The sequence below is a fragment of the Ochlerotatus camptorhynchus genome, unplaced genomic scaffold (genome assembly GCF_037179485.1).
Source record: "Ochlerotatus camptorhynchus isolate MF236.1 unplaced genomic scaffold, CSIRO-AGI_Acam_v1.1 ptg000229l, whole genome shotgun sequence".
Classification (NCBI taxonomy): Eukaryota; Metazoa; Arthropoda; class Insecta; order Diptera; family Culicidae; genus Ochlerotatus; species Ochlerotatus camptorhynchus.
In genome coordinates, this window is record NW_027040719.1 from 1,158,632 (window position 1) to 1,172,801 (window position 14,170).

The following is a 14,170-nucleotide window of genomic DNA, read 5'->3' on the forward strand; positions in this document are numbered from 1 at the left end:
AACACAAACCGCCGTCATCGCCACCACCATCATCCAGCTTCGAACCACCGTGCAAAAGCTCATTGGATTTCGTTCCTTTCTCAGTTCACACAATACTGTTTTGGCCAGGGAGACCCAGCATCACCATCACCACCTTCTGCTGTTGATGTTTCGGGTATCATCTCGGGGTTGAATGGAAGCAATTAGTTTCCTCGTCGTCGTCGTCGTCGTTTTGTTTTGCGATTGGAGTGGGTCATCGTGAGCTTGAATTAATCGTCTTACTGACTTTGCCATCAAGAACAGGCACTTTTTTTCGGAGTGCATTTTGTGGATTTTCGGCAGATTCTGCGAAGAACATTTTTCAAGATGACAGTCTGTTGGCGGTTTCGTTTGATGGTATCTGGTAAGGAGGGTGGCTTATCTTAATACCATTTCTAATGTTTACTGTTCCGGTGTAGCGCGGCAATTTGCTTTCAACGAGTGTGTGTGTGTGTTCTAGATTTCCATGAATAAAACAAACGTAGTGAACAGAGAAGATTATCCGAGAAACAAGAAGTTCTTATCGCGTGTGGCCAGTGAGTGGAGCGTTAATTTGAATGCTGGGAAAATATACGTCAGGTTTCAGGTGTGTAACAAGTGGTGTTCGAACGGAGTTCATGTACATCGACATAATGATCGAGTAACGCCCGATTGAAGGTGATTGTGTGAATTCCTGAGCGGCAAAAAAAATTACGATCAGTTCAGCAACATGGGTAAAACTACGAGCAAATTAGATAAACGGCGATCGCAAAGTAAGTAACATATATATATATATATAGAACGTGTATCGATCCGGTCTCGGCTATGCGGTAATTAGAGACCGTAAATGCGTGTGAATAGCTGGAAGATTTAAGCCGCAGCGTACTGCCATGCAAGGATTAGACTGATCAGCTATAATTGTCATAACATGTCTTTTTATGTTTAGGATCAGTCTAATGAACTAGTCCCAGTGGACTAGTTTGCAGGTGCAGTTTTTCACTATCAGCTCATTTGATTTTATTACTTTTGCATACATTTCCATTAAATTTACGCTTAGGTTTTATAGAAAGGAGGTGACACATACACACGCACACACCATCCAACAGCTCAGCTTTTATCCAAGGGATTCGATATTTTTCGCACGTTCTCATTGCACAACGCGTTCCTGCGGTCGATTTGTTGACTCTGATTAGCTTAATTAAGGAACAAGTTATTCGACACTCGTAGACAAGCTTAACACGATGCAATCATAAAAAAAAACCATACCAGAGAGTGAATGAATTCTGCATGAAAATTACTTTGTAAATAATTCCCATTTGAGACTGGGGCAATGATGCCAATCGAGAAAAAGAACTGGTCCACAATCAAATTCAAATGTCATTAATTTAAATTGCCCCTTCGATTGACTGGATCGTTGGTGTTCGCAATTTCCGAACCCTTCCTGTCCGTCGTTTCCTCCCCGTAGCACCTAACCCAGAAAGTGCTGAAAGTTCATTCACTGATACGCTGACTACTCTCGAATCTCATCACCCGCGCTCCGGCAGTAAATTTCCCGCTTTAATCGATATAGACTGAAAATGAATTAATAATAATCATAAAATAAATTGCTTATTTATACACACTTGCACCGATCTTTTCCCTTGTGATTCCCAACAGCATCACAACAAACAGCGTGCACCAACAACCAACCAACCAACCAACCAACGGCTGAAACGGTCATGCATAAAATGCAATATGCAAAGCTGCTGCACCAAACAACCTGACTTTCTGGCCAGTTAGTGGATGTCAATGCTAGCCGTGCGGTGTTGTATAAATGGCGAAAATTGTGGCGGAGCGCTCTGTGGTGTGTGGCACGCGGGCTAAGCTTAAAAATTGGGCTGTACTACCTCGACTCTTATGGGAAGCTTAGGGTGTAGATAGTGTGAGTGCAAGACATTCTGCAATGTTGGAGTTATAGTCTGGTAATTTCAATGATATCGATTGTTTTGCAATGTCGGGTATTGTTTTGTTTTTTGGAGACGTATATTAATTAAAACATTTGTAGTCGGGTTACTCAGGGCCTCGCTAAGCTCAGTCACAAAAGGCAGTTCTGCAAAGTAAAATAAAATAAAGTCTGTTCCATTTAGAATTTGGTCGCACAAAATGTGTAATTTCTTAAAGAGGAAATAACACGCATAAGCGCTAAGGTTATCATTTTGTAGCTTTTTGACGTAGGACTACGTCTTTGATTTCTATATGGGGATACACTTTGTGAAAACCGAAAATGGAACATGTAACACATTTTGAAAGATTTTGAACGTTAATAACTCAGCTGCCCCTGGTCCAATTTCAATAATTTTATCACCAATCGATCAGAAATATGGCTACGCATCGATAACAACGCTTCTGAATGTTGATTTTCAACATGAAACTATTGAAAAACTGGTAAATGTCCAGCATTGTCCAAAAGCGTAAAATTAACTAACAAATCCACCAATTATCTACATGCATATACTGCTTCCCCAGCACAGTCGTCAGAGAGTAGTAAGTAGACGAAAAAAGTCAAAGTGGCATTTGCCTCCGATCCTCGGGCGCATGCGAATAGGGAGGATGGAATTGCGTAATATTTTGCACACTCATCGCCATACTAAGAACCACACGCTCCCAACGACCACACCACTCCCAAGTAACATTGCAGGTTTTATCGAGGTTTTATAGCATTCTACAAGTCCAAATCATGATCTGCAGAACCATCATAAAACCAAAATTGTTACTTGGGTTGTGTGGTGGGGTTCGGTCGTCGAAATTAGTAGCAGCAGTAGCAGTGCTTTCGGCGTGTGGCGTTGAAAATTGTTCTCCAGTAACAAAGAAAGGCTGCCTGCAAGCAGCGAGCTGCAGAGCCCACATAAGCAACCATCAAAAGAGGAAGAAGCTGCAGCGCTATGCTATGGAACGGAATCAGCAGCTCTTCGTGAGTCGCTGCGGGTTGGTCATCTATGCCAAGCGTGTCACCCTCGCTCCAAACGACATACAGCTCGACAGCCTCATCTGTGTTGAACACCCAGCTCAGAATTACTCAACCATCACTACAAAACGGTCCTTTTCAAGGCCACCAAAAATTTGTTAAAGAGTATTATTTGGACATTGGTCAAGGCCATCAGTTCCCACAAGCAGCTAGCTATCAAGGCTCATTCTGTCTATAGAAGGTGTGGAATTGTAGGCCTGAATATATTGGGGCAATTAGTTTTTCCTCGGCTTTCATTCCGCACGATTCGTTTCTTTCATTTAATCATTCACCTTTGAAGTGACGTCGAAAAGATTTTTTCAATCGGCGTTTACATATGAAATTTATTGTGGATTATAGATTTTTTGTTTGTTACCAAAATTTATGAATGGTTTGCCACTAAATGTTGAGATAATTTATTGATTATTGAATTATCACACTGTATACCATGAAAAAGCAGCCTGTTTGTGAGTGTTTGCCTGTTTTCAAGTAAGGAGTTATCATAAAAAAACGAATCGCCAGCTGGTATTTCCTGGCGATCATCCAGAACTAGCTAGGATTTGTTTTACTTCATATTTCTCAAAATTGCTTTCGAGTGTTAAGACATCGTCTCCCGCAAAGTTTATATTTTTCCCTCTACCAACACATACATCAGGGCTAGATAGATCTCCACAGGATCTATAGAATCCACGCAATTTCAAAAAACCAAAATGCACAGCATTACGAAAAGAGGTCAGGTTTCGACCAATAGCAGATAGATCTTAATTTTAAACAAGCCAAACGATTGGAAATTTATCTACCAATCTGCTAAAATGAACACTTAGTTAATTTTCAATACGTCACTATGGAAAAATACCAATGCAATGGTGCTCAAAATTATTACCGAATGTCTGAAAACAGCGCATTCCCTAACACAGACATAAAAATCGAATTCGATGCGGTCCCACTGAACGATGCTCATTCAATCACCGTAAGTGGTGGTGTCCAATCCAGCAGTAGCAGCAGCAGGAGTGCTTTCAACAACAACAACAACAACAACAACGAAAGGCTGCCTGCAAGCAGCGAGCTGCAGAGCTCATATGAGCAACCATAGAGAAGGAGGAAGAAGTCCCACCGCTAGGCTAGGATCGGAATCAGTAGCTCGTCGTGCTCAGCTCAGCATTACTCAACCATCACTACAAAACGGTCCTTTTCAGGACCACCACAAATTTGTTAAGAGTATTATTTGGACATTTGTCAAGGTCATCAGTTCCCACAAGCAGTTAGCTATCAAGGCTCAACCTGGTCTCTATAGAAGGTGTGGAATTGTAGGCCCGAATGAATTGGTGAGATTAATCATCGTCCGACCATTTTCTAGAAGACGCTGGTAGGAAGTGTTAAAAATCCATATAGAATTTGAGAGAAGTGGGAATAATTCGCTTTGGGTGTATATTCAGTCCCCAGAAAGCCAATAAAATCAAATTTGTGAGAAAATTAGCTCTCACGAGTTCAATCTCTCGAAGTCCCTCCTTTTTTTCATATTCTGCACAAACGATACTTTCCGCCCCGCTCCATTCATATAATTCGGAAGGAAATCCTGTGAGGGGTGAATTGAATACACTTTAATACCAAAATGCACAAAACTTAATAATTCATAAATAACAAAAAAAAATCAAAATAAACCTTTTAAAGTCGGGTAGATGAATCGAAAATACTCAAGTTGACAGTCCCTTGGATTCTCTTCATCAACTTTCTCTTTGAAATAAATACTACAAATTTGATATGCTTACAAATAAAAAACGGAAAGAGTTAAGATAATTGGTGATTGATCAATTAAAAGAACTAAATGTTCACATTTGTTCCGTCCACTAGCGGTCCTACGTCAAGCTTCCGTTCGTGCCCCTAGGCACAGACCCTTCTTCTTTTTCAATAGTTTCTTGTTGAAAATCAACATTCGGAAGCATTGTTATCGATGCGTAGCCATATTTCTGATCGATTGGTGATAACATTATTGAAATTGGACTAGGGGCAGTTGAGTTATTAACGTTCAAAATCTTTCATTATTTGTTACATGTTCCATTTTCGGTTTTCACAAAGTGTATCCCCATATAGAAATCAAAGACGTAGTCCTACGTCAAAAAAAGGGAATGTTCACTTACAATAGACCATTTCCGGACAAACTTACAGAGGAAGACGGATATTAAAAGAAGTTTCTTTGGAGACGAAAACAATTTCTGGAGAAGTTCTATGTAAATCTGGGTGAATCTACCTAACATATACAGATTTAGGTTGATGTTCTGTTAGTAAAGCCACGTCGTCTGAATTTTCAACAGTTTATAATTTCCCAAAACATGGTAGTTGTCATAGAAGTTTGACTAAAGGTAGTTACATTCGTGGTAATACCATAGAGGTAACTCTAAGACCAGAAGGTCCCAAAATAACGTGCTCAACTTTTTGGCTCAGCTCTGGTACTCTCTTCGGTCCCAAGCTAATCGATTCACCCCTCGAAACAGAGGAAAAACCAATAACCCCTCATTTTATCTATCAGACTTTCATAGCGAATCAAAACAAACATTGCGTAGTACTAGAATTACGACTAGAATGGGGTACGTTAATCGTTTGCTTGGGACCAATAGGCTAGTCAAGTAGTGAGCCAATTTAAAATCGTTAGTTTCGTATTGATTGTTGGTAATACCATAGAGGTAACTCTAAGACCAGAAGGTCCCGAAGAAACGAGCTCAACTTTTTGGCTCAGCTCTGGTACTATCTTCGGTCCCAAGCTAATCGATGTACCCCTCGAAACATATGAAAATCCACGAACCCCTCATTTTATCTGTCAAACTTTCATGGCAAATCAAAACAAACATTGTGTAGTACTAGAATTCCGACTAGAATGGGATACGTTAATCGATTAGCTTGGGATCAATAGGCTAGTCAAGTAGCGAGCCAATTTAAAATCGTTAGTTTCGTATTGATTGTTGGTAATACTGAGACATTATGGATTTCTATCAAGGGTATAATATAATATGTGAGTATAACCAATTCCATACTATTTGAATAATAAATTGGTGACTGTGGCCACTTTTCGGAAGGCCTTCAGTACCACCTAATAAATTGTATAACTTGTTAGTCAGTTTTTGATGCATCCTCATTTCAGGGCTTACTTTGACCTAAGTTCGGTGCATGAGGACTTTATTTATCAAAGATTGTTCAGATCGGCTAGTAAAAGTTTCTCAATTTAGTACTTTTATAAAATTAAAGTTTTCAAAAACCACATGATCAAATAATTTCTATAGAACAAAACTGAACATTTAAAATATTACGATCAAATTCACCGCACTGTTCAATTTCCACTCCTTTTAAGGTAACACAAACTGCCTCAATTCTACACGCAGAAAAAAATATTTTAAACGTAATAATATTTGACGTAAAATTAATAAGAAATTCACTTTGTTTAGGGTGCAAAAAGAAATCATTATTATTTCAACAATCCAGTATCTTTGTTTCTAAAAACCCATGGATTGAAAATCTTTTCGAATTTACAAGACCTTTCATGGTTTTGACGTAAGCTGTCAAATTAGGCAGCTGGTCAACAAAAAAATATGTTTGTTTTTAAAAGAGATTTCTTGTTGATTCAATCATATTTATTCTATTAAACCTGAAAATATACGCTGTAGAAATAAAAACATGTTCATTGATTCAATAATGTTTTGTTTTCTTTTAGTAATAACCAGAAATCTCTCCGGTTCATGAGCTGATGGACCGATAGGTAGGGTCCAGGGGTGGGAGCTGCCTTCCTGACGTGGGGAGCATTGGTACAGAGATTGGTACTCAGTACGGAAAACAAGATCGACGGAAAAAAAATCAAGGATAAAAATAAAGAAAAACTGTTTATATTTAGCAACTGCAGCATATTTACTTAGGGTAAATGATGGCTTCGGCAGCCATCGACTGTTTTCGGCAATCGCAATTTAAACGTTAATTTTGATGTATTTTCTCACTAAAACACTTCGCTGAATGTATTTAAACGATTCCTTAGTCTTTCAGCTTCAGCTTATACATTTTTACGACTGAGCAAACCTGTTATGCCAGGTGTTTCTTTAAAAGAAACATAAGCACATCAAAATACGGCTGATTTCGAGTTGCTGATAATAGAACAGCTGGTTAACACGCAGTTTAAATGGAAAGGTTGCCGAAGTAAAAGAGGCTGCCGACAATAGTCACTCTCAACTGAGAAGTTTGGAGCGCCTTAAAAACGTTTTCAAACCGTTTTGGACATAATGAGAGAGAGAAGGATTAGTATTTTCGATTTAATTCCACTACTTTATTTGCTTATCCTTGACAGATACGCATATTTCGTCTACAATGTGCAGACTTCTTCAGTGTCTTGTACTAATACTCGACTATTAGTACAAGACACTGAAGAAGTCTGCACATTGTAGACAAAATACGCGTATCTGTCAAGGATAAGCAAATAAAGTAGTGGAATTAAATGGAAAATACTAATCCTTCTCTCTCTCATTATACAGGTATTCCACTAAGACGCCCACATTCATTAGGATTCGTTTTGGACAGTTTTGTTGATTGGAATAAATAGAATAGCTAGCAGCAGATGAATGCAAACAAACAGACACATCATATGTGTGCGTGACACTGAGAAAATGCTAATAGAAGTGCGGAAGCTGCTTAGATTGACGAGAATACGTAAATTCCCCTACCTCAAGTCTCAAGAATTTCGGAAATCTTGCACTTATTTCCCGAAATTCACTGTTAAAAACAACATTTACGTCCAACGCGGAAAAGAGCTAAATCAAACGAGAACAGTTTTGTGTTATTGATTTATTTTTTGTCCGGGAACGAGGGAATGGTTGGTAGTTATTTTTGCATTCATGGCCAAGAGAACGGACACAACAAATAAATGCTAAATTAAAATTAACTATTGTTGGCTTAATAAAAAAAATATTGTTATTTTAACAATAGTTGCAGTTGAAGAGTGGCTTATTAAAACAAAAAGAATCTTATTTTTAATTTATTTGAATAAGTATTATCGAAACAATAAAATGCAATGTTATTTCAACCGGAATTGTTTGTTTAAATACAAATAAAGTTTTTTTTTTGGTTCAATGCAAACAATTTTCTGTCCGTGTTTAAGTCTCTCTCAAGCTCTTATGCAGTTCTATTCACTCTGAATTATTTTTTATTGGCAGTGTTTATTACCAATTTCCGTTAATCCGTCTGTATTTTTGCCGCTATCCATTCACAAAAGGTCCGGTGATGCATTTAGCCTGGCACGGTATGATTCAACCTACCATGTGATTATAAACTCAGAAAAATTGCTGCACTACGACGGTGACAAACTGCCCTAAATGCGACTTTCTGACCGGACTTGGCTCGTTTTACTCTGCTACTGAACCGGAGGCAGTCCAGCAGGGTTTCATTTACCTCACTTAATCGATGCAGCTATAATCATTATCGCCCAGAATTGTCATGCTTATCGATATTTATGATAGTGGGACTATCATTTGCAGTGCTGCCGTAACGTCGTCCCCCGTTTATGATGGGGGGTGGCACGCTGCTTCAGTTGCTCAGTTTATATGAGATGTTAATGATTCATTCACTTAGTAGCAGAAGTGGTTATCCGTCTGAACGTTTGTTGATATCACTTCTCGGAAAGATCATCGCGCTTTACGTTAACGATAGGAGTATTAAATCTTCGAAAATTACAAAAAAAAAACAGAGAACAACAATCATAACCTTATCTCCTAACTTTGTTTTGATAGCAGCACGCACCGTAAAAACAAAAACCTTTCGCTCAACCTGTGAGAGAAAATCAAAGCAACGAAAGCGGCTTTGAGGGAAATGTGCACCAGCAGTTCGCACATGGTTGGCGTTCGCGGTGGATTGTCATTCCTTCTCGCGGCTGATCGTGTCTTTTTGCGCCTTGCGTTTGACCACACACACACACACACTAGAGGGGCTCGCTGCACTAGCTGTTCGCCACAAAGACCACGGGTAGCAGCTGATTTTTTTTCCCATCGTGCCGCTGTTTTCATACTTTTTTTGCCCGCGGTCGGTGGGTCAAGCTGGTATGGCCCCCAAGAATCGCTGATGCTTGCAGTTGCACTCGGGCCGGGCTAAATTGCAGATCGTGTGTGACTCAGAGTGTAGTTCTTTGCGACGGGATTAAGGTGGATCAGTGGAAGACTTTGCCTTATGAACGGTTGAATGGACTGAAGACAGTGTGCGAAAAATATCGAATCCGGAATGTCCCGTTCGTCAATGTTTCGATCTCAGTGTTTGTTCTCTCCTTTCGAAGGTATATCCTGGAGTCATAAGTTTGGATCGCTGAATCGAAGGAGGAAACATGCACCCATGGTCATCACTTCCTGTCCTCATATGGAGGTTTTGGAATGGCTGAAGAGAATGGACCTGGAAGAGTATCATGGTGAGTACGAACAATTTAGTGATTATATATACTGGAGTTGGATGGTAAAATTACTTAGTGAACTACCGTGCAGGTCAGAGATCCGTACGCCTCAGAAATCCGTCCACCTGAGGTATGAGGTGAGTAGATCTGTACTACCACTGTACTTGGTCTACATAGGCAACGAGATGCCTGGTATTTATTCATAATTTGAGTGAGATATTTGACATCTAGCTCCTCTCTATTTGATATAAGATTTGAGTTTATACTTATCAGCTCGGAGTAAGATCGACAATGACAGTGACATTTTGAGGGATATATTACATATTACTCAAATGACTTACATTACTAATAACTCTCATAACTTGCAATCATGATAACATAATCTAATCTAATCTAATCTAAACCCAGCTCATCAGTTCATGAAAGCATCCTGGAAAATGATAGATATACCTTCATCCTTTTTCTTGTATATTTGGTATATTTTGAACATCAGAGATGTGCAAAATATATCAAAATGGCCAGGTCTACTGTGCAGTATTTAAGAAGCTGCTTGTAGTCGGCTTTGACGTAGGTTTCGTCGTCCATTACCACGCAGTCAAACTTCGTCAGCATCGTCGTGTACAGCCTCCGGGATCGCGCTTTGGCCGTCGTATTTTGTTTATCATCGCGATTTGGAGTCACTACCTTCTTGTAAGTCGATAGTCCGGCTCGTTTTTTGGCTCGATGCACGGTTGTAGACGATACACCCAGCTTATTTGCGGCATCTCGGAGAGAGAGGTTAGGGTTTCGCTTGAAACTACCGGCAACTCTCTTTGTCGTCTCAGCGGCTTCCGGTTTTCGATTTCCCCCCGATCCAGACTTCCTGGCTGTCGACAAACGTTCCCCAAACACTTTAATTACATTTCTAACGGTTGATTTGGCAACTTTTAGCGATTTTGCCAACTTTGCGTGCGAGTAGCTCGGATTTTCGCGATGCGCGAGCAAAATTTTGATACGCTGCTCTTCTTGCTTGGACGGCATTTTGACAACTGAAGAGTGAATTCCAAAATCAAAATAGGAGCAACATTCTACACACACACACCTTCAAAATGAGGGGTGTTCAGGTTTTTTAAATGCAAAATTGAAAGAAATACGTCAAGTTGATATTAACCAAATTTTGACCGTATCACCCTTTATATGTCTTCGAGCAGTTTCAGGAGGCGAGGTCGGACGGTATAGTTTATGTTTGGTTGACTTTCCGACTAAAACTTAAGCACCGCATGTCGTGACCGGACCAAGATTTCCAGCCTCGGCCACGGCAACACGAATTAGCGATGTAGCTTTCATGGCTGCGGCTGCTTCCCATGCTGCTGATGTTCTTGCGGCTGCTGCTGTTCTTGCTGCTGCTGCTGTTGCTTTTGTTGTTGCTGTCCGGCTCCTCCAAAATTCGTCAAAAGAATATTGTATGAGACGGACCAGCAGCAGCAACTAAAGCAGCAGCCGCAAGAACAGCAGCACAATGGTCAGTGGGGATGTTGAGTGAAGAAGCTTTAGAGACACGCAACAAATCCATAAGGAAATTCCGTGAGCTCTATTCTCGCAAATTCAGCCAAAGTGCCAACATCGAGGATGTATTTAATCGATTGTTACTTACATCTCAGTGTTCACTCGGCTGTCGACAAAAGCAGGCCACTCTCGATGTGTGCTACGCGATCGTCTGTTTCCTCGGCAGCAACCATTGTGTGGTCCTTCTCATTGTTCTTCATCAGCAGTTCTTTCGCTCGATGCGTCGTCGACTTTGGAAAGCAACCGTTTCGTGATGAGTGTGTGAGTGCTGACCACATTTTGCGTCCATTGCTGCAATGGACGCGCTCTGACCCTCGTTGGCGTACAACAATTTGCCATACAATGAAACTACTGGAAGCGGCTCCAGTTCTGATGGAGGAGGCTTTTTGGATAGCGGAAGATAAAGTGTTTATTGTGTTGTACCTTTTGACTTTAGTTTTAAGATGTATTGTATAGTGACCAAGAATCCTCGGCTCTGTAAAGTTAATTCGGTTGAGCCTTATCAAATAAATTATTAATCAAAAAAACTTACATCTGATCCGGTTATACTGCTGATGAACAGAAACAGGAATAGGTCGGTGGGATTTTTCTGAGGCATAAAAATCTCTGGTCACGTCTTCCTTTAGGAAGAGAAGTAAAGCCGTTGGTCCCGACCCATGTGTGTTGAATGAATGGGTGCGATATCCTACGCAGGTGTGGAAGCTGCCTTCCTGCACATGCGATTGCCGTCAATGGATAGTAATAGATGTCCGTCGGTGATTGGCACTAGATTGCGGAACAGAGACCGACGTTAAATAAAGGAAAGAAAGAAAGAAACAGGAATAACCAAACTGACGAATGTCTACCCGAAGAAGCTCTTAAACTTTTAATTGTCAACTATTGATAGTTGTCAAACTAACTGGGTATTTTAACAATAAATATCATTAAATTTATCATTGCACTTTGTTTTTAATATTTATAAAGCACTAACTCCACGGAAAATATACCATTGTAACATTTAATAAGGTTTGTAACACAGTCCCAGTAGGCCATGTTTGATGTTTTATAATATAAGCTAGGGTCAACCGTAGAATAAAGGTTATTTTTATATATCTTTTCATACATTAATTTTTCGCACAAAAAATTTTCGTGGACATTTTTAGAACTTTTTATGGCGCACATTTTTACCCAAGCAATTAAGATACGATCTCCTTCATTTGAAGAGCTATGGCAGTTTTTTTGCATTAAATTATGAATTTAAAAAAATTAAATTAAATGCTTCAAACGAAAATCGCTCTCGCAGTTTTCCAACAACAAATGAACAAAACAATGATCTTTCGAATAAAATTAAAAGTTTGAAAATCGGTTTGCCTTTTTTAGAGATATTGGAAATAGAAAACTGCTCTTTTTTTGAAGAAAATCGCCTTTAACTTTCCAATAAAAAAAGATAGCAACTTGATTGCTTCTGCAAACATATTTATCATTAAAAGTTATAAAAGTGCCTACAGCATTGTGTTTACGAAAAATGAACGTATGAAAAGATATTCATAGAAAACCAATTTTTCAGGGGCCACCCTAACCTGCTTGTTAAAAAAAAAAACATAACTCATGAACCATAAGAGATGGAAATTTGGTGCCTTTAGCAAAGTTGCAGCAAATCGATTGTTCTGCAAGTTTTTAGAACATTGCATTGGCTTATCTCAAAAAATAAAAAAAAGTTCGCATTTTCAATTCACCAATTTTATGGACCACTTCACTAAGATGAAAAAATAGACCAAAACATATGAAGAAACTTTTTGCAAGACACCATATGCCTAAAATCAACGGTTTTAGCGCAAACATTTTTGTCTTCCTAAATACGGCTTTGGGACCACTGTGCACTGTGCGGAGTAACCAACCCCTTGGGTTTTGGTGGATGCAATAAATGCAAAGCTATCCGGACCAGGGTTTTATGAATGATGTTTTATAGAAGCCTTGTAGTACTTCATAAAAGGTTAAATGTTACTTGGGTGTATAGTATTGTTTATCTAAGTGTGTTTACATTTGTAGTATGTATACCTGTACAATTGGACAATCGTTAACATGTGTATGGGTAAGGGCCATTAGGGTGCTTCATTATGAAAAAAGTGTTAAGTTTCTTGTAAGCCACTCTCCATTTAGATTCATAACTCCAAAATATGAGCCTGTAAATAAACTGTAAAGATTTACGACCTCTGAATGATTTGAAATTAGAATAGGAATTACCATGGAAGAATTTTAAAAATTACTTATATGGCCCTACACTCAAAAAATTCCACACGCCATCATCATGTGTCTCACACTTAATTTTGCGCTTATTGTGAATCTTATGCTATGAACCATGCCTGAACACTATGGATTTGAATTGTGACACACTTGGAGTCTATGTGCCTCATATGGTGATATCAATAGCTTTGCACATCATAGTTCAATATTCTACAATATTCTACTTTATCGTCTTCTACTTTACCGACTCTAAAAATGAATCGAAAAATATATATAAACAAAACTTCCAGAGGCCAGAGCTTTCACATATCTTTTTAATGGGTCTGATTTGGAATTCGATCATGGACTGTTGGGGTGTGCTGCTGCCGGAGTCTTCGTTCGATCTCACTGTGCCACGGTTCTTCTCATATATGATGCGGGTTTATAGGATAAAGTTACAACTCTTTTTTTCGATGTTTACCATTCTGAGCAAACAATTCACATCGTATTGAAATGCAAAACACTTTAAATCCATCTGGTTTGAAGAGTAGTGTGATTCAATGTGCAATACACTTGAATAGATAGTGAAAGATTTTCAACATTTCAAAGTTTGAAACACAAGAAATTAACGTGTACAACACATTAAACCAAGGTGAAATACACTTAAAGTAAATGTTATTGCGCATCTAAAAAATCAAGTGTTTAAACACTTCGATCATACGTGTGGAATTTTTTGAGTGTGCATCAAAACAATAAAAGGCTTGTTAATCATTGTCATGACTACCACATATCAAATTCATCGTAAAGATAGCTGCAACCAAAGTTATACACTCAAAAAATTGCACACGTTTGATCGAAGTGTTTAAACACTTGATTTTTTAAATGCACAATCACATTTACTTTAAGTGTATTTCACCTTGGTTCAATGTGTTATACACGTTAATTTCTGGTGTTTCAAACTTTGAAATGTTGAAAATCATTCACTATATATTCAAGTGTATAGCACATTGAATAACACTACTGTTCAAAACAGATGG

The 14,170-nt window shown here is 38.9% G+C and overlaps 1 protein-coding gene across 4 annotated transcripts in view; it reads left to right on the forward strand.

The window, feature by feature from the left end:
- LOC135704038 (breast cancer anti-estrogen resistance protein 3 homolog) overlaps nucleotides 1-14,170 on the forward strand; it is a 185,225-nt gene that overhangs the window by 17,939 nt on the left and 153,116 nt on the right. For 2 of the 4 annotated variants that reach the window (XM_065225447.1, XM_065225448.1), the window contains exon 1: nucleotides 9,044-9,404. In XM_065225447.1, coding sequence (XP_065081519.1) covers nucleotides 9,224-9,404 — 181 coding nt within the window. In that variant the 5' untranslated portion in view covers nucleotides 9,044-9,223. Of the gene's footprint in view, nucleotides 1-437; nucleotides 771-9,040; nucleotides 9,405-14,170 lie in introns of those variants that run through there. The other 2 variants (XM_065225450.1, XM_065225449.1) reach the window with 2 other exon arrangements.